Genomic DNA, 20,017 nt, shown 5'->3' with positions numbered 1-20,017 from the left:
CTCTCCAGACCCAAGCCTGTTTGTTTTCATGTTTTTAATTGACGGGGGTTTTCCCTGCCAAGGCGCCACTCAGCAAGCACCTCCTGTCATTGGTCAGCGAGTGGCCCCCGAGTGCCCACCAGGGCCAGCCCCACCCTGGCGCCAGCAGCTGCAGTGGTGAGCAGAGAAGCGTCCATCAAGACCACTGTGACCGGAAGTGAGGGCTGACGCGAGCAAATGACAGCACCAGTGAAATGTTTGCAGGTGACCTGCGTGCTGAAGAGAGAAGTGCTGCGTGCCTTACTAGTTTATGACAAGGTGCCCCGCAGAAGGCGGCCATGGGGCTGGGAGGGTTTTCAAGGAATAAAGAGCATGTAGAAGGCCTGAGGAAGGAGCCTCTAGCAGGCGAAGAGGGGCAACAGGGACGCTCCTCCTGGAGGTAGAAGCATGTGCAACGGCTCTGAGGAAGGAAGGGCTGGGGGTCCTGCTGCCTGAAAGCTTTCTGAGCTTGTGTGTGGAGATGATTCTGGAAGGCCAACAGGCGCTTCTGATTAGGATGCTGCTGTCTTCTTAAGTGCAGTGAGAAGGGGGGCGTTAAGCTGGGTGGCGTTCCCCACAGTCAGCTGGTAGCCATGGGGAATTAAACCACGGCAGGTTAGAATCTGAGAGAGGGCGGACGTGCAGGGTGAGAGGCATCCAAGCAGCAGCGTGCTGACCCCAAAGTTACATAGGGGTGGAGCCAGCTCGCCTCGATGGGGGCCCCAAATAATGGATGGAGGTGAGGGAGGCAACAGAGTTACTGGTGTGAGCAGCAGGGACAAGAACGCTGGGAGGAAGGGGCCAGCTTCCCAAAGCCACCAGAGCCAGGGAGAGACTGGAGTAGGCCATGCGCTCTGGGAGGGCCTCAAGGCCGGGCTCAGAGTCAAGCTGCTCTTCCAGGGCAGGAGCAGCCAGACACAGACCTGCATGGCGGGAGGTGACCCCACCTGCCCCCAGGAGAGGAGAGTCAATAGTGACAAGGGGAAGCCTCACTAAGTTCTCAGCGCTTCCATGACACACCCAAAGGCCACCTCCCTCCACACCAACAGGGCATAATCAACCAAGGATGCCCCCCCCCGAATTCTGGGTGCCCCAGGAAGAGGGAGGAAGCAGCTGTTAGAGCAGAGAGGCCACCTGTTAAGAGGAGATGAGAGTGCCCGGGAGCTGGGGAGGGGTGGGGGTGGGGCAGGGGGCTGGGGAGACCCCAAGGGGCTGGGAAGGGGCTCGGAGGCTGGGGAGGGACAGGGGTGGGGGAGGAACTGGGAGGCTGGGGAGGGTCCAGGGAGCTGCAGGGGGCTGGGAGGCTGGGGAGGGGCCCGTGGCTTAAGAGGGGTGGGGAGGATTGGGAGGGGAGGGGCCAGAGAGCTGGGGCGGGGCCAGAGAGCTGGGGAGGGACCAGAGAGCCGGGGAGGGGCGGGGCTGGGGCAGGAGCTGAGGGGCTGAATAGTGGCAGGGGTTTTGAAGGGGCTGAAAGGCTAAAGAGGGGCTACGGGAGGGGCAGGGGGCTGAGGAGGACCCAAGGGGCTGGGGAGGGGCTCTGCTGGTCCGAGCGGGTGGAGGTGTGTCCACTCTGCCCCTCCTTGGGTTGGCTTCCTGGAGAAGCACCAGGCACAGGGATGGGCTTCCAGAGTCTGGGAGGTCCTGGCTACCAGTGTCCCAGAGGTGGGGTTCCAGGGTCCTGGGATGCCCACATCCAGCATCGACACAGTGTGTGCCCCCTCCCGTGTGTGCTCTGCCCAAGCCCCATCCCAAGACGGCCCCGGGACCCCCAAGCCTCCCCAGGTGGCGCAATAGGAAAAATGGAGTCCTACAGGAAGCCGGGAGAGACAAAGAGACCAAGGCTGTGGGGACAGGTGGAAACCCAAGAGGGGCAGCCTTGGATGCAGGGGTCAGCAGAGGACACTGGGGTGACATTTGCCAAGTTGGCAGTGGCTAGAGACTGTTCACCCACAGACAGGAGCCCACGCCCGTCACAGACTCAGCCTCCTTTATTGCACAGCGAGACTTCGATCTTTCACCGGTGTGGGCGCGGGTGGAGAACCCCGCGGCCAAGGCCCGGTGCGGATGGGTAGGCCAGCTCAGCAGCTTGGCCACAGGAGGGTGAAGGCGCCGCGGCTGCAGCGGAAATCCGGCTCTGGCTGCTCCACCTTGGGCTCCACGGAGACCAGGCGCCGAGCCCCGCGCTGGGTCAGGGGGATGCAGTCGGAGACGCGGACCTCCAGGGCCCGTCCCTCCCTGAAGGAGGGAGGACAGGGTCAGGACGGGCAGGGCTCCGCAGACCCGCAGCCGCCCCCGCGCTCCGGGACTCACCCCTGGCAGTGCGCGGCCAGCACGCCCACCAGCTCCCCGACGCGGTTGTCCAGCGGCGGCCGGGAGCGGTGCAGACACACCACCAGGTCGTCGTAGCCCCGCGCGTGCAGCACCACCAGCTGGTCCCGCCCACTGGTCACGCTCAGCCCGGTCACCTGAGGGGAGCAGGGTCTCAGGGGCAGGGGTGAGGCATGCCCTCCTGTCGATCCTGCACTCCAAGGCCCCAGCATCGCAGGAGCACCTGCCAGCACCTGCCTTATCTTTCCCACTCCAGCACGCTGCCCTCTCCAAACAGCCTCTCTGAGCTCCTCTCCTCTCCCCCAGGCCCCACAGCCTTGCTGTCCCCTCTAGGTCCCTTTCCTCCCTCTCTGGTCCTACCCATAAAGGGGAGGGTTGGGCAAGGCACACCACACAAGAGGACTTTTTGCCCTGATGGAATGTTCTAGATCTCTGCAGTCTAACATGGCATCAGCTGCTCACCTGAATGTGCTGAGGACTGAACTTTTAGTTTTCTTTCCTTTTCATTGCATTTAAATAGCTATATGGGTCGTGGCCACGGTACCACATTGTCCCCCACCCTGACAGTTATAGGGACCCCCGGCCTCAATTCCTGCCCTAGGTTTCCCCTTGCCCTGTGGGAATATGAGCTGCAGCTCCAGGGAGCAAGTGGGTCACAGAGCTGGACAGCAGGGTGAAAGGGAGGGGACAGGGTCTGATAGGTGGCAGCTCCACACTGCAGCCAGGTCCATGGGGTCTGGGATGGGGAGACCCCCAGGCAGGCACAAATGTGGGGAAGAGGGGCCATCTGGCATTTGGTTCTGCCAAACAGTGGAGCAGGAGGGGGAGAGGAAGCTGAGGGTGGGGGTTTGGGCCTCTGCAGGCTGTTGGGGGGGTTGCTGCTATCCTGAGCTGATGCTGAGTTCTAGAAGGCTCTGGCCATCCCAAGTAGGCATGAGAGGAGGGGTCCGGTAGTGCCCAGCAGGACACAGGGCCAGCTGGAGCCCCACAGGTGCCTCTACCCCTCCCCCACAGGGCTCACCGCGTCCAGGGGCACGGCCCGCATCACCCGGTACTGCCGGCCTGGCTCCAGCTTGTAGAGGTGCCGGTCTGTGAGCAGCAGTGCCCGGTCCCGGCTTTTGTTGAAGCGATTCACCTGCGGGATAGGTGCTTTCAGTGTCACCTGCCTGGCCCAGGGGGCTCCCCGGCAGGTGTGGCCGGTGGCCTCCCCTCCCTCGGGCCATTCTCTCACTGATTGGGTTGGAGCTGACCATTTTCGAAGATTCGGGAGCAGCTGTGAAACCTCTAAGCTGGGCCTGGGCCAGGGCTGCCACAGGCCTGCAGCCCTGCACCCACTGCTCACCTTTCGGACATGGCTGGAGAAGAGCACGGCCCCGAAGCCGTCTTTTTCCCGAAGCGTCTTCAGTCGCTGAGCAAACAGGCCTGAGGCTATGGGGTTGTCTGTGGCCTGAGGACAGATGGGGGCTGCTTGGGATGGGGCCTTGAGACCATGCTTGATTGACAGCAGCTCTTGGGGACGCAGCACAGCTTTCCTTGACCTCAGAAAACCTCGTCAGATAATGTACCAGCCTCCTGGTGGGTTCACCTGCCACGCTGGGTTCCCTGAGGGCCCACCACACAGACCCTTGCAGCTCTAAGGTTCTAGGCACACATGTCTATGCCCTCCACACCCACCCACCAGCTGTGCTCCTCATGCCAGGCCTGGACAGATGCCGAGATGAAAGGGGCCAGGCGGGACCTGGCTCCTCCATGCCAAGCCACCCACCTGGGCAAACCTCCCGCCCCTGAGGCTTCATCCCCTGCAGAACTGGCCCATCACAGCACCCGTGTGGCCAAGGGGGGCCATGGCATGGAGTGCCAGCCAGGGGGCTGTGCCTAAGAAGGGAGGTCTGTGCCTGAGAATGGGGGGGGGGGGTTGATCTGAAAACACAGGAAGGTGAGTGGGTGTAGGGCAGAGTGGGAGGTGCTCAGTAAAACCCAGGCCAGCTGGTTCTGGGTGAAAACCCTTAAACTTCATAGGCAAGGGGTAGGAACAGAGGGGTACAGGCCACAGAACAGCCAGGCCCAGGGAGAGGACAGCTGAGGTGGACGCGAGGAAGGTCTCAGCCTTGAGCCCTTCCCTGGCACCCAGTCCCTGCAGCCCTGACACTTACAGAGGACAAGTAGTCCCGGGCCCAGGCCCGCCGGCAGCCCCAGTCCTGCCGTAGCTCCTGCAGGACCGCCATGGCCGCCACCTTGGCCTTGATCTGAGCCATGTCTGAAGGGGGGATGTTCTTCACCAGCTGCCAGGCCCGCCACCTGGAGAGGGCCAGGTAGTCAGATGGACCCCTATGCAGGCTCACCCTTCCCCACGCCTGGTTCTTCCCCTTTTCCCCTGAGAACACACCTTACTGCCTTTTCATGTCCCTTCCCCCACAGGAGAAGGCCAAGCCCCCCAGCCTGGCACTGGCCACCCTCTGTGTTCCAGCCTCCCTGGTCTCAGTGGAAGGTGGCCTCGCCTGCTCTGAGCATGCTGGCTGCCCTTCACACCTTCTCCTAAAGAACTCCTACTCAGCCTTCAATGCCCTGCTCAGTTGCACTGTTTTCCCCACTTCTAGCTCCAACCCACCACCCTTCCTGCAAGCCTCTAGCAAGGAGACAGAGGCCTGCATCCCCTCCAGATGTCCAGAATGGTGCTGGGGACGTTAGGAATCTGCCACCAGCTGTGGGCAGCCAGCTGATGTGCACCGCCCCCTGTTTTCCTGCTTATCCAGTGGTACCATGTGTCTCCTGGCTGGCACTGTGGGGATCAGATGACCCAGTCCAGGTGTTCAACATGCTCTAGCTGAGTGGAACAGAGCCAGGGGGGCAGTGGCAGAGGGCAAGTACCTGCAGAAGAGTGCCTGGCAGATGTCTTGGAAAGGCTGCAGCACCGCGGGAGGTGGCGGCCAGACGAGGTCACGGCCATAGAGCGGCGGCTGCCGTGCAGCCTGGAATCGCCGCTGCAGCTCTGCCAGGTGAGCGCGCACCTTGTGCCTCCGGAACCAGCGCATGATGGTGTAGACGGCCCTCAGTCGCCGGCAGTACCGCCTGGCCAGCGTGCCCCGCCATGCCTAGGGGGCCAGGGGGAGGCAGTGCTCAGTCAGGCTCTGCCAGGCCCCACTTTCCTCACCTTAAGAGACCCCAAAATGGAGGGGCACCTCGAGAATGTAACCATCAAAACCCAGACTGGTGACCCTACATGGCAAGTGGCCCAGCAAACCCACAGATCAAAACAGACTTGGGATTTCCCTAGGGGTCCCCTGGGTGAGACTCCCTGCTCCCAGTGCAGGGGGCCCAGTTTCCATCCGTGGTCGGGGAACTAGATCCCACATGCCCCAAGTAAGAGTTTGCATGCCACAACTCAGACCCAGTGCAGCCTAAATAAATAAATTAAAATGTTTAAAAATCTTCAAAACCAAACAGAACAAAAACAACAGACTTAAGCAATGTCGCACTCGGCTGCAATGTATGGATGGTGACAGACAGAGGACACAGTTGGGGATATGTGGTTAGTGACCGACTGGACAGGACAGCAGTATGTCAGTGTGAACTTTCTAGATCCTGTTTCTGTGATAGTATTGTGTCATGTTCTTAAAAACAATCCCTGTGTGTTAGAGCAGATAACGGAGGTAACAAGGAAATGCAGTGTGTCATCATTAATTGGACTCTGGGTTTTTAAAAGATGTAATGAGTCATAGTGTGACCCTTTCGAAAATTTAAATATGGCCTATATATTAGATATTCAGATATGTAGATTATATTTTATCAGTGTTAGGTTTCTTTCTTTTTTCTTTTTTGGCCACACCTCATGGCATGTGGGATCCTAGTTCTCTGATCAGGAATGGAACCTGTGCCCCCGGCAGTGGAAGCGTGTTGTCTAATCCATTGGACCGCCAGGGAATTCCCAGTGTTAGCTTTCTTGAATATATGGTTATAAAGGAGGATGAGCTTGTTCTTAGGATATGCCTGCTGAAGGATTCAGGGGTGTTATTACTGTATATAGTTCAGGGAAAAATACAAATATATGCATATGTGAGTATCTGTATGTGGGTGTGGAGAGAGAGAGATAGAGAAACAGAGACGGTGAGGAGGGAGCGGAGCACATAACTGTAGCAATGCAGGTGAATAGTAATCCTATGAATCTTTCCACTTTTCGGTGTTTCAAATGTTAAATATAAAAAGTTATGGGGAGAGGTAGGAGACTCCTTACCCTTTGGAAAGACATACTGAAATGATTATAAATGAAATAATTTGTTTCAAAGTAACTGGGATAGAGGCACAGTGTCTACACAAAACCACACTGGTCACATGCCTGTGACGTGGTTGACGCAGGGTAGTAGGCATGTGGGAATTTAGTACATCATTCTGCATGCTTTTCTCTGAGTCTGAAATCTTTCAGGATAAATGGAAGAAAAGAAGGAAAAAAGAAAGGAAGGAGGGGTTTCCCTGGTGGCATAGTAAAGAATCTGCCTGCCAATGCAGGGGATGTGGCTTCGATCCCTGGTGTGGGAAGATTCCCACATGCCCTGGAGCAACTAAGCTTGTGCACCACAACTACTGAGCCCTCGTGCCTAGAGCCCGTGCTCTGCCACAAGAGAAGCCACTGCACTGAGAAGCCCCCCACTCGCCACAATGAGAGAAAGCCTGCACCCAGCAACCAAGACCCAATGCAGCCAAAATAAATAAATTAATTAATTAAAAGAAAGAAAGGAAGGAAGCCAGATTCCTGAATATCTTGTTTTGAGCACTTGGGCCTGAGGCTGGTGGCCACAGGATGGAGGTGACCTGAACAATATCCAAACATTTTGCTTGTCAGTTTCAATCTCGGTTTGCCACCTGTGAGCAGGGACTCCCCTGGTACATGGAATTGTGTCTGTGGTCCCCTCAGTACACGCCCATCCCCCCAACTCCGGGTGGCCCACATCCATCTCTCCCCTCCCCCGCAAGTAATGCACCCAGCTCTCTCTTCCCACCCCCCCACACTCTGCCTGGTAGGCGTCCGGCCCCGCCGCACCTTCTGCAGCAGCAGCACGATGATGGGGATGAGACACGCGCGGCTCTGCTCCAGCGTGACCAGCGTCCGGGGTGAACGGATGAAGAGCTTGCTGTGGCCAAAGGCCACGTCCCCCTGCAGCCCGTGCTGTTCCAGAAGGGCGCTCACGGCCGCCCTATCGGAGCCCAGCAGGTGGTTTGGCCACGTGTACTCACAGGTCATCTTGTACCTGTCACAGCAGGACCGGGCAGTGGGCGCCAGGCCCTGGGGAAGGGTGCAGACCCGCCCCGCCTTGATTCGCCCCGCCCCCACGCCACGCCCATCCCAGCGCTTGCCCCTGCCACGCCCACACCCTCCCTGCCCGCCCCGCCCCACCCCGTGTGTCACACGAGGGGCCTCGGTGACGGTCGGTGTCCCGAGGTCAGCAGCGCGCAGGCTCCCGCCCTGAGGCACCCCTGCCTGCTGCTGGAGCTCCTCAGGGACACGCCCCCGGGGGAGGGGGCCGTACCTGAGGAGGAATCGAGAATAGGGCTGGCGGGAAGCGAAGCCGGCCCTGCGGACCCTCACGTTCTCCAGCAGCCCCAGGTATGCGACCTGGTGGCGACAGTGGCCCTCGTCCAGCTTCGCAGCCACCTTTTCCTCATTGGGCTTGATGCAGCGGACATAGAAGGGCTCCTGTAGGGACAAAGGGCACTCGGAGAGGCCAGTGTCACAGCCCTATGGTCACTGGGCAGGGGTAGCAAGTGAGCTATCTCCATCCTCCCACACTGCCATCCACGTGGAGAAGAGGGTCTCTCAGGGCGAAGGGGAGGCCAGGAGGAGACTGGGATGAGGGGTGGTGGGCAGAATGGGACCTGGAGCCCAGTGCTGGGTGCACGCAGGATGCTGGCACAGAGCCAGCTTCTGATGGGGCAGCAGAGCCCCTGAGCCCTTCCTCTTGCTTCCTAGAGGCCCTGCTGAGTCTCTGGATATTCTGCTGTCTTTCCACCGCCACCTCTGACTTTGGGCCCCAAGCTCTGCAAGATGCTAGTGCCACTTTCCTGTCCCTGTGACACTGGCTTCCAGGAGCTAATCCTGGCTCCAGGCAGGAACAGGGCTGGCCCAACCCAAGCTCTGAGCAAGGTCTCCCCCAGCCCATCGCCAGGAGGCAATGGAGCCAGGGGAAGGCTGCAAGGATCCCGTGTTTACTTAAGCCTCGGCCTGGCCCAGGGCATCTTAACCTGTGCAGTGGCAGGTCCCTCCCTGCTGGAGGGGGTGTGGCTCACAGCAGAGAGGAAACGAACCTCCCCATGATGTGCGGGGGGGGGGGGGGGGGGGGGCGGGGGGGGCAACTTGACACCCAGGCACAGACAGAAGGATCTGGAAGGATTCAGACTCAGGGCTGGGGTGAGGGCCGTACCTTGGAGGCCAAGTTTTCTACCAGGGCCACCATGGAGTTCTTGAAGAGCGTGCCAGCCGTCAGAGGGCGCTTGGTCACCTCTGTGATGTCCTGCTGCCCATCTGGCCACATGGCCCGCAGGGTGGGGTCCGTACTAAGGACACAGGCTTCATAGTCAGCCCTCCTCCAGGAGGACAGCCCCCACCCCAGCTCAGCCATTTGTAAGCTTCATGGCCTCAGTGTTGACCCTCAGGTTGTCTGTGCGGGTCAGACTGGAGTGTCTGAAGGCCCTTCCACCAGAGCCCCTGGGCCCTCGCCCTCTGGCGCCCACACACATGCCCAGAGAGCTCACTCACCTGTTGTACAGCAGCCTCTTGAAGTCCTGGAAGAGGGAGTCTCTGTTCTTGTCAATGAAGCCCTCCACTGAGTACCTGGGGAGGGGGGGTGCAGGGCCACTGAGGAGACAAGGGGCCTCTGACACCCCCTAGCACGCCCCTCCCCCTCCTTCCACCTGGTCAGCCTCTCTTCTTTCCTCCTCACGTGCTCCTCTTCCTTCCCCTCTTCTTCCTGCTTTCCCTCTCATCACATAAGACCTCCTCCCTGAGAATTTTCTCTCCTGAAAGGTGAGTCAAGTGGTTATGCCCCCAGCTCTGGAGCCAAATGTTGCATCATTGAATCCTGGCTCTTGCACATACATGCTGTGTGACCTGGGACAAGTTACTTAAACTCTCTGTGCCTCAATAGAGACCACATGCTCAGAACAGTGCCTAATGAGTTTCCATAAATATCAGTGATTGCAATCACAGCGAGGAACTTCTGAGTCATTGGTCTATTTTGCTCCCATCGCACTGAGAACCTTGGATTCATCATCTCATTGTTTGACTGCTAGAAATCTCAGTGCCAAAATCTTGGCTTCACTTGCAGCTCCTAGAAAGGCTCGGGGCCATGGGATCTGACTTCTGGCAGCTTTGTCTTTTCAACTCTATTTCTTCTCCTTGTGAAGGACACGTTGGACACTTGTGCCTCTCTCTGTGAGTCACCTCAGATCCACTTTGGGGTGAGGTGAGTGACAGGGAAATTAATACTAAAGTGGCCTTTCCTGGAAGACACCTGGGGCCTTGGTCCTCAGCACGTGAGTACTGAGCACTGGCAGCGTCCACCTGGCCTGGGAGCTTGTTAGAGACACAGCCTCCGGCCCCTCTGCTCCTCCTCGCTTTTCTCAAAGTGTGCCAAGAACTGGCCCTGGGCCAGGACCAGAGGTGCCACTCTGGCTGTACCTCAGAATCTCCAGCCCTTCTCCCAGAAATGGGCTCTTTTTTTTAAAGCTTCTGAGCAGATTTTATGATGCAGCCAGGGCTGAGAATCGCTATCTTAAAAGCCCCATTTCATGCTTTTTACTTGTAAATCTGGTGAAGGGTATATTTTCAGTGTCTTTAAATGGGGAGGGGGTGGGGGGGGACCAGACACTCAGTGGGGGGCCCTTACGTGACATCCCCTGCATAGTGCTTGATCCGGAAGTCTCGGCCAAACTCCATGGTCTTGTCTGTGGGGCAGAGCTATGGATGGGGACAGGCCAAGTCAAGGCACAGAAGGTGTGGGGGGGTCTGGGGGAGAGTGGGGAGACAGTCCTGTAGAGGAGGCCGAATCACCACCAAACACCCCCCAAGCCAGAGACAGACAGCGTGGGGCACCTGCCAGTGCTGGGACCAGTTGGGGGTGCACAGGGTGGGGGCGACTGCAGGGAAAGAGGGGCACCTGGCGGCTGGTGTAGTGTGGGTGGTGGCGGTGGTGTGTGTCCAGCGTCTGCAGGAAGATCCGGTCGGTGATGGGGCCCGCGGTGCTGCAGGCCTCATCCAGCACGGCCAGAATGCCCCGGTGGGGCCGCTCCACCAGGTCCACGATGGTGGCGTTGTTGAAGTACTCCACCTGTGGCAGGGCAAGCAGGGCAGCTCCTGAGCCCCGTCGGCCGGCCTCTTGCCCACGTTCCCGCCCGGCGCCCACTCCTCCCAGCCCTCCTCTGCACACACCCGCCTGCCCAGCGCCACGCGTCTCCCTCCAGAGCCCGTGGTGTGCAGGAAGGGCCCGGGCACTCACGTTCTGCCAGGCGATGCCCTCCCGCTCGTATTCCTCCTGCTCCTGCTTCAGGATGAGCTGGATGAAGAGCTGCTGCAGCTTCTCGTTGCAGTAATTGATGCAGAACTGCTCGAAGCTGGGGGCAGAGGGGCCTTCAGAGTCACTCTTCAACCACTCACCTCGGGGCTTTTGCTCCGCGGGGAGTGAGGGCAATAAATGGCAGGCTTCCCTCCACATAGAGCCCCTGAAGTTCGCCTGAAGGATCTGGTGCCAGGCACCCCAAGTGGCCTCACTGTGGGGGTGCCTCTCCTGCTCTATGCCGCTCTTTCACCCAGCTGCCCCCAAGTCCAGCATGCACGCCCTGGCGTGGATTTGGGAGCCACGGTGAGGGGAAGTAAGACGAGATTGTGCCTTCCCGGGCACCAGTGGACGGTGGCACAGCTGAGGCTGTCTTGAAGGCAAGAGTCTGGGACCAGGAACCAACCTGCACAGACGCCGGACATGCTGCTCCCCAGCCCAGCGAGCTCCCGAGGACAAAGGCGGCCCTAGAGATTGGGGGGAGGTCAGGGTGTGGGATGTGGTGGCAGGGCTACCCACCTGTTGACAGGGAACACCTCGAAGCCATAGATGTCCAGCACACCGATGACTGTGTCCTTGCCATCGCGCCGGGGGTCCCGGTCCCGGGGTTCCATGACATGGTTGATCCGGTCCACCACCCACTCAAACAGCCGCTGGTACACTGCCTGTGGAGAGGCCAGCAGCCATCTGCTTCTGACTGCCTCTGGCCTTGTCTCCTCCCGGAAGGCCTCCAGGGTTCTCCACCATCACCACCCACCCCCAGAGTACCTTGGCACAGGCGTCCCGGGCGTAGCTGGCCTCGGCCGCAGTGTGGCCCTTCTCGATGAGTTCCCTGCCTCCCGAGGCCACAGTGCGAGCCAGCAGGCAGCGCAGCACCAGATCCCGGGGTGTGGCCGTCAGCTCAGCCACGTGGTCCACCAGCACCTCTTCAGTCACCGCCAGGTGCCCCTGCTCCAGACCGCCCTCCTCCAGCTCCACAAACTCGATGTTTCCCTGGTGATGGGGGAACCATGAAGTCAGGCTGTGTGTCTCAGAGGAGCCTGCATGCCTTTGCCCGGGGCGGGGGTGTGTGGCGGGGAGGAGGCCGGGACACAAGTACAGTAGAGCCTGGCTTCTACCACATTCACAGCCAGAGATGCAGGAGTGGTTCCTGGAGCACCCCAGAGCCTCCCCCAAGCCTTCCCACCCGGAACGGCATGTGAATGGTCTCACTGCATCCTCCTGTAGCCTGTGCTACCCACTCCTCATGCTTCCTCAGAGAGAACGGAGGCTCAGAGGCGCTGAGTGACCTGCCCAAAGCCACACAGCATTAAGTGACAGAAGCAAGAGGCAGGTCTACATGTGCTCAGCTTTACTGAGCCCAGACTGCCCTTGCCTGCTAAGTACGGGTTAAGCTACCAGACACGGACCAGGCATATCCTGGGCACGCAGGGCCCACGGCTCAGGGCCTGGCCTTGTGGGAACCCACAGCCGATGCAACTCGGTTTCAGCAGAGGGAGGAGGGGTCCAGTAACACAGCTGGGTTGTCAGAGGCCAGTCTCCTCCTTCAGAGGATGTGCCCAGCCAGGGCGCCACATGGGGAGGTGGCCGCAGAGCCCACAGCCAGGCTCACCAGGTGCAGAATGGCAGCCAGGATGCGGTGCACAGAGGCCACCTCCTCAGGACTGAAGCCGATCACCCTCATGGCCTCCGTCACCTCCTGGTGGTGGCCCTTCTCGTCGCTGTCCAAGACCTGGGGGAGAAAGGGCTCAACACCCCAGTGCCACACTGCACCTCAATTCTGTCCCAGTGCGCATGCGCACCCGTCGTACCGTCCCCGCGCTGAGCCCTGATTCCTTCAACTGAAAGCCTGTTGAGTCAGGGCCCCACCGAGCCATTCACACCACCCTGGGCCCTGCTGACTAGGTGTGATGAGAGCCTGGGCTCCCTGCCCCAACTCACACTGAGCCCCGCCCCCTGGCGGGTGAAATTATACAGCGCAGGGTTTCTCTGCAGGTGTAGTTCTTGCAGCTCCTTGTCTTCACAGCCCCGCAGTACCTGGAGGACCCAGACACCCCTCCATTAGGTCCCTGGGCTCTAAAGCCCTCACCCACATATGCGGGACACATCCTTCAACCACTGCTGACTCAATAAATTCATGGTGGGGGTCAGCTCAGTGATGGTGTGGACACTGCCTGAGCCTAGGGAGAACCCACTTCTAGGTCATACACTGTGTAGACACCACACCTGTCCAGGGAAAAACCACTTCAGTGGTGAGACATGGTGTAGATACAACCCGAGTCCACAGAGACCCACTTCAGAGGTCAGACACGATGTAGACACTGCTAATGTCCAGGCAGACCCACTTCGCTGAGTCAGAAAGAATGTAGATACCACCCAAGTCCAAGGAGATCCCACCTCCGTCGGTCAGACACAGTGTAAACACCACCTGAGTCCAGGGAGACACCACCTCAGCGGGTCTTACCCAGTGTAGACACTATCAGTGTCCAGAATCCAGCTCAGTGTCAGAGACGGTGTAGATACTGCCCTGCCCAGGTCCAGGAGGACTCCATGTCAGGGCCAGAGGAGACATACACACAGCCATGTCCAGGGAGTTCGCACCCCAGTGGGGGTGGAGGCAGGACAATGGCATCGGGGTGAGGGCAGGGGGAGCGGGATGGGAAATGGACTGTGGGTAGGGCAGTCAGAAGGGCTTCCCCTGCCTGCTTTGGCTCACCTGGTAGAAGGAGTGGAAGTTCCTTTCGCCCACATGCTGCTTGAGGACCCGAGACTGAGGAGAGAGGAGCAGCTGGACCCATGCCTGAGTGCTGACCCCGCCCCCAGGGGACCTGTCCCAGAGCCCCCAGGGCAATGCAGGTAGGGGTGGTGGCAGGCCTGGCTACAGAGAGAGCTCCGCCTGGGACATCAGAGAAGGTATGTTCCTTACCCCAGGGTGCCAGGCCCGGGAGGGTCAGCATGGTGGGGTAGCACTGCCTGGTCCTCCCCTGAGGGAGGTCTGTGTGCAGCCCACCTGCCCAGGGTCTCAGGAACAGGGCCCACCTTCTCCAGCAGGTAGCTGTGGATGTGTCCCCCGACAGGGTCTCCTTTGAAATCAAAGTTGATGTCCATGTACTTGCCGAAGCGGCTGGAGTTGTGGTTGCGGTTGGTGCGAGCATTGCCAAAGGCCTCCAGCACACAGGTGGACTTGAGCAGCACATCCTTGACCCTGCGTGGGGCAGAGAGGCCGAGGGGCCGAGGGGCTAGGGCTATAACGCAAAGACCTCGCGCCGGGGACCGTGCCCTGGTCCAGCACCCTCGCCTGAGGCTTCCCCATCTTAGGAGGAGAGGGAGCCTGAGGGCTCCGCCTCACCTCACACTGCCCCTTGCAGGCCCTTGACTCTGAGATGCTGGGAGAGGCACCTGCCAGGGGCTTATGCCAGGTGTCCTGTAAAGCCTTGAGCCTTGAAAGACCTTGGCTTAGTTTTCCCAGACCAAAGCTGCAGCCCCGTGAGGAGCTGGGTCTGGATGCTTGACCAGGACCTCCAGCTGCAGGGGTAGGTGCTGCCAGCCATTTCTGTTCCCACCCCACCCCTGCCCCAAACCCCACCATACTCAGGGCTCCCACAAAGGAAGCTGCTCCTATAAATCCTCACTGGTGAGCAGCTGGCAGGCAGGTGGACCCTGGTTTCCGGGTTCCCGGCTCAAACCCTGAGACCGGCCTGGCATCCTGGGCCTTCCTGATGGGCTGGCCAACTTCTCCACTTCCATTGGGTCCCAGTGAGGGCCCAGCACCCATCTGTCAGCCCTCTGTACATCACCCCCTTTCTGTCCCTAGAGGAAGGGCACCCCTATGCTGGGCCTTGCCTATCGTGGGTCTAGAGGTCCTGGCCGCGGGTCACGTGGAGCCTTGCTGACAGCCGCTGAACTTGGCCTGAGCTGGGCTCCATTGTGTCTCTTGCCCCACCATCAGGCACGAGGCCCAGGCCACCCCTTCCCCGCCCTCCACCCTCCACGCCCGCACCCACCCTCCACTCCCGCCCTCACCTCTCCACCTCGGCCCTCTGGCTAGGGTTGGTGACGGCAGCGATGTATTGCATGATGTGCTTGCTGGCTTCTGTCTTCCCTGCCCCACTCTCTCCTGCCAGGCAGATGGACAGGAGCACAGAATTTGGGGCTGCTCCCCCTTAACCAGCTCCCTGTGCCCATCCCCGCTCCCAGGTGCTCCGGTCACCTCCCCCTCACTGACAAATGAAGACACCGGGGCCCAGGGAGGCTGTGAGCCAGCGCCTGGGCCCCGGCTGAGGGGCAAGTACCTGAGATAACAATGCAGGTGTCCCTGGCCCTGCGCTTCATTGCCCTGTAGGCGGCATTGGCCACGGCGTACAGGTGGGGTGGCCGCTCATAGAGCTCGCGGCCCTGGTACCTGGCGATGGCCTCAGGCCCGTACAGGGGCAGCTCCTGGTAGGGGTTCACGGACACCAGCACCTCACCGATGTATGTGTAGATGCGGCCCTTCTCGAACCTGGCACAGGCAGGACCAGTCCTCAGTGCTCAGGGCCACAGGGACACACACCTAGGTCCCAGGGCGCTGGGCCCAGACAGGAAGCCTCGGGGCCCTGGCCCACCCCCAGGGCTGGGAGCGGAGAAGGCGGTGGAGGGGAGAGGGGGTGCATGTTGACTTGGGTGTTCCTGGTGCCCTCTTGCTGGGAGCCCCACTCACACACTGGGTAGTGTTGGGATCCTAGCTGCTCTCCACAGGAATCCTGATGTCACAGCAATCGTGACCACCCATTTTATTAAGGGACTGACTTGCCCAAGCCCACACTGGGCAAGACAGAGCTGGCAGCGTGGGAAATTGGGTTGAGGACTGGGAGGAGATGGGGGTGGGAGGCAGAGGGAGGGGCCCCCAGTAGTTTCCGTCCCAAGACGGGGCGGGGACCCAGAAGCAGAAGCAGACCCGCCCAGCCCCACCCAGACAGCAGGGACTGGGATGGGTGCCACCACCCTCCCCGCCAGCACTTCCTCACACTTCCTGACCCTTCCCCATAGGAACCTAGTCACCCGCCTGTGTCCATCTCTCTCTTGACCCTTCTGCCCCGGGAGGAGCACTGGCCCGCCTGCTCCCCGCAGGGCCTGGGACCTGCCCTGCCCCTTCGGGCCTGTCCTGGGTTCCTCTTCCTCGGCTGCCTCGGACACAGGAGTTCCCCAGCTCCCTGCACACCCGGGACGTGCTGGAGACAGACTCTCCCATCTGTAAGCTGTGCAGCCCCAGGTTCAGGGTCCCATTGTTAATATGAAGATGGTAACACCTGTCTCAGAAGCTAGTTTATGAGAATGAAGTGAAATCATGCTTAGTTCTGCGCCCCATACAAAAGAGAAGCTCATTTCCTGTCTAACGCCCCATCCCACAGCCCTGGCCGTGGCTCAGGGCCGCGGTGTCTTACTTCAGCCACCTGGGCTCAGTGGGCCCTGTCCCCAGGCCCTGCATAGCAGGCCACCTTCTGCTCCCCTTGGCTGTCTGGGGAGGAAGCCAGCTCCTGGTGCCACCCCACGTCACCACCAGCTTCTCCCTGCCCTCTGCCCCCTGGCAAGTAGGGCCCCGTGTCATTTCTATAAACCACGCTCTGAAGCACCCCACATGCCCCCCTGAGGGCATCGTCTCAACTTGTCCACCTGCACCCCAGGAAGGGGCCTGACCACCTCCCTCGGAGCCCCCGGGGCTCAGCACAGCCCCACAGGGAGCTGGAGCGTCCACCCGGTCTGGTGCCTGGCACCTGCCTGTCCCTGCCGGGAGGAGGGGTAGGGAGGCACCTGGGCTGTGTGGGAGGCACGGGGCTGGGGAGCCTGCTCTAGCACTGGCTGGCTGCCCTGGCCCTGAGGAAACAGTCCTTCCTGCCCTGATGTCCCCCTGAGGTCACCCAGTGGGCTGATGGAGACCAGTGGGGGTGGCGACAGGGAGAAGGGGAGACTATGCCCCGGGTCTACCTGAGTTTCAGGTTCTCCATGAAGTCTTCCATGGTCACTTGGTCCAAAAGCACAAAGTCGGGCTTGCCGCACTCAGGGCCTTCGTCCTCCATCCTGCCAGTGGGGGAAGCACTCGGGCCAGGTTGCCTCGACCTTCCTGTGCAGAGCAGCAGAGGGGAGGGGTGCTGTCGCACAGGCCCAGCCCTCCCTCCCCGCCTGGCGCCCCAGTGGTGTGGTGAAGTAGGAAGTGGGTTCTTCGGGCCCCAGGAAGGGGTTGCCCTCCCCGCTTGCCGTCCCCTCCCCAGGGGCTCTGACCCCTGCTTCCTGGTTCCCCTCAGGGCGTGCCTAACAGTGGAGGTGGTTGCGGTCAAGGAAACTCCGACCCTCTGTGATCTCACCCTCGCCCTAAGTCGCGGAGTCTCTGCAGCTCCCACCCTGCTGCATCTGAGTCACTTGCGGGACTACGAGGAAAGATTTCTTGACGTGGTCGTGGCTACAAAACCCTATGTGCCGGTCAACTCTCAGACCTCAACACTAGGTGGATTTGAGGGTAGGTACCTTGTAACTTGATAAAAAGTGAAAAAATGCTGACACCCAGGCCTTTGGGGCAGGAGCCCAGGCAATAATTCTTCAAAGTGCACACAGCCACCCTGGGATGTGGACAACGTCAGCTTCCTGGCACAGCCCGCTACTGCCACGGGGCCGGTGGTCTGGGTTCATCATGCTGAGATCCAGTCTTGCTGCTGATCCAGGCTTCTGGATGCTTCCTGGAAGGGTCCTATGTGTCCTTGGGGGCCCAGCTGCCCGTCCCTCTAGCAGTAAGGACCAGGAACTGCTCCAGGAGCCCTCCTGTCCCACCTCAGTCCTGACCTCGCAGAGGTGTGGACTCACTTTGCTCTGCAGACCAGGCAGCACCTTTAGAAGTGACCAGACTGGCCAGCTCAGATTTTGACCACATGGTGTCCGGGCTGGGGGCTGGGGGACAGTTCTCTCTCATCCCTCCCCTTGCACAGGGAGGACAGAGTATTTCCCAAATTTGAATCATCAGTGTGCTACCTTTGGGATTCTGTACTCAAAAAGTTAGTTTATTAAACAATTATCTTTCAATCAACTTTTTAAAAAAATCTGAATGAATAATTTATTTTGTGACATTTAGGCTCTGGACTATAATAAAATGTCTGGTTCATTTTAGCTTGAGACTAGAATAAAATTCCTAAACAAGAATGATCAAAAGTCTTTTAATTTTATTGGAGTCTAGTTGCTTTACAATGTTGTGTTAGTTTCTACTGTACAGCAAAGTGAATCAGCTATACCTATACATACATCCCCTCTTTTTTGGATTTCCTTCCCATGTAGGTCACTACAGAGCATTAAGCGGAGTTCCTTCCCTGTGCTATACAGTAGGTCCTTATCAATCAACTTACTTTTTAAACTCTGAAATATTGATATGCAAGAGTTTTTTCCCTCAAATACTTTAAAATAAATACATATCTAATAAAACTGTAAGGTGCTTATTTGCAAATGCCTGATAAAATCAAGCCTCGCGCCACTGGGCACCATTGTTCTGAGGGGACCCTCCCATCATGACCAGGCTTTGGCTCCATCCAGCGCCAGGCCTGGGGCTTCTCTTGAGCAATTTCTGGTGAAGTTTCACCCTCCCAATCTCTGAAGACCCCCTCTCACTCCCTGCTTCTTGGGCTTTTGAAGGGTTTTCCAAACCAAAGCTCAGGAGTATCTGGGGAGTTCTCACGGAGCCTCAAGGTTTCATTTCCCCAGTCTCTGGGCCTCCCCTTCCTCTGGGCCTGGGGTTTCCATTAAATTAACAAGTGAATAAAATGATGTGGCTGTTCCAGTAAAACTTGAGACATCGAAACTCGATAAAATTTTCACGTCACAAAATATTTTCTTGGGCTTTTTTCCATGTGAAGATGTCAAGACTGTTCTTAGATTGGGCGGGGTTTCAGTCCCAGCTTTAAATCCTGCAGCTGTGTGACCCTGAACTTAACTGCAATCAGGACTGTGATCTCTCCACTAACCGCTTGCCCAGAGGTTTTGCCACCCAGTGCCTCATTTATCTCATGAGGCCGATGACAGCACACCAAAAACTCTTTCCCCTCCTGGATCTGGCTGGACCTCTGGGTCTGCGGGTCTCAAGCAGGACAGATGGTGGCCCTACATGCAGCTTCCTCGGGGAAGTGTCTGACAAGTTGGGGGTAAGTGATGGGTGGAACACTCAGGTGGATGAGTGAGGGCGGAAGGACAGCAGGGAGGGGCCCTGGGGGCTGAGGGCAGTCGTTTCATTCTCATTATCTTATCTATCTAGGTCGATTTCAAGATGACTCCTCCTGTCCAGTCCCTTCGATGGCCCCCCACCCTGGCTCCCCTTGTTGAGGCCACTGACTTCTGTAGCAGGTCTCCAGTCCCGTTATTTCTCAGCTCCCCCACACAACTGTCCCCATTTTAGGACTTGCTTTCTCTTCCGCCTCATCTCAGAGAATACATACTGCTGGATTAGATGCAGGAAGCGCCACGCCTAGGCACCCTGGAGCAGCATGTACCCACAAAGGCCACACAGCTCACCCTCTGAGCATGCTTATGAGGAGCTACCTCTCTTCCTCATCTGCACAGGAGGCTTTCCCCTAGTATCTGGTTCTGAGGTGTGAGGCTTTCTGCCCCTGCCCCCTCAGGGTGTAGCTGCAGTGACTCACGTTGCAGGGACCTTTGAGTACTTTTCCATTCACGACATTACTAACAAACTGAGTGTAAGTGTGGCTCACCGAATCTTTTCTGGCTTAGTCAGCCTTGGCCTAGCCTTCTGACGTTCCTTGAAAAGGTCACCAAAACTGAGCTAAACGGACTTCGATTATGAACAGTTATGAAGTGAAACAGATCACGAGGGTGCACCACTCATCCTAAAAGTATCAGTCCACACCGTGGGGACTCAATGCTTTGGTGTGTAACAAAGTCTGACCCACACTGGTGAAGAGGCAAAGAACCCCACCAACCCAGTGGAACCAACTCCGGCATTGGTGCCCTATCACCCACTCTGCAGTCTCAAAAGCAGCAAGAATGGAAGACACCGCAGGGGCTCCCTCAAACTTGGCTGAAACTCCTTTAAGAAGGGCAGGGCCCTCTTCCTCTTTGTGCCTAACATACAGAAGAGAGAAACAGGCTGGACTGAATCA

The 20,017-nt window shown here is 58.7% G+C and overlaps 1 protein-coding gene across 3 annotated transcripts; it reads right to left on the bottom strand.

Moving 5' to 3' along the window:
* Positions 1 to 2,017: 2,017 nt before the first annotated feature.
* MYO1G (myosin IG) lies at positions 2,018 to 17,027 on the bottom strand. Of its 3 annotated transcripts, XM_057732222.1 has the most exons (22): positions 16,854 to 17,027; positions 15,182 to 15,390; positions 14,913 to 15,006; positions 13,929 to 14,094; positions 13,606 to 13,659; positions 12,831 to 12,926; positions 12,502 to 12,621; positions 11,658 to 11,882; positions 11,409 to 11,554; positions 10,833 to 10,947; positions 10,494 to 10,664; positions 10,224 to 10,294; positions 9,095 to 9,169; positions 8,760 to 8,892; positions 7,869 to 8,035; positions 7,382 to 7,589; positions 5,215 to 5,438; positions 4,500 to 4,644; positions 3,689 to 3,793; positions 3,368 to 3,481; positions 2,329 to 2,483; positions 2,018 to 2,253 (listed from the first exon to the last, which is right to left on the bottom strand). In XM_057732222.1, the coding sequence occupies exons 1-22, from the start codon at positions 16,943 to 16,945 to the stop codon at positions 2,097 to 2,099; spliced, it is 3,042 nt and encodes a 1,013-aa protein (XP_057588205.1). In that variant the 5' UTR covers positions 16,946 to 17,027; the 3' UTR covers positions 2,018 to 2,096. The 3 variants fall into 3 exon arrangements, with proteins under 3 accessions (XP_057588205.1, XP_057588206.1, XP_057588207.1); XM_057732223.1 differs by lacking the exon at positions 12,831 to 12,926; XM_057732224.1 differs by lacking the exons at positions 2,018 to 2,253; positions 2,329 to 2,483; positions 3,368 to 3,481; ... (4 more) ...; positions 7,869 to 8,035; positions 8,760 to 8,892 and having other exon boundaries at positions 9,095 to 9,354.
* Between the last annotated feature and the right edge of the window lie 2,990 nt (positions 17,028 to 20,017).

This window comes from Hippopotamus amphibius, chromosome 4 (assembly GCF_030028045.1).
Source record: "Hippopotamus amphibius kiboko isolate mHipAmp2 chromosome 4, mHipAmp2.hap2, whole genome shotgun sequence".
In the NCBI taxonomy this organism is placed as follows: Eukaryota; Metazoa; Chordata; class Mammalia; order Artiodactyla; family Hippopotamidae; genus Hippopotamus; species Hippopotamus amphibius.
Note: the sequence above shows the minus strand (reverse complement) of the source record. Positions and strands in the feature narration are given on the sequence as shown.

Bases quoted from the DNA above. Each gene is read 5' to 3' on its own strand.
- MYO1G (XM_057732222.1), bottom strand. From the start codon at position 16,945: ATGGAGGACGAAGGCCCTGAGTGCGGCAAGCCCGACTTTGTGCTTTTG. The intron at 10,665-10,832 runs GTGAGTGCCCGG...GCCCTGCCACAG, and splicing joins AGGGCATCGCCTGGCAGAAC to GTGGAGTACTTCAACAACGC. The intron at 3,482-3,688 runs GTGAGCAGTGGG...CCTATCCCGCAG, and splicing joins TCTCCAGCCATGTCCGAAAG to GTGAATCGCTTCAACAAAAG.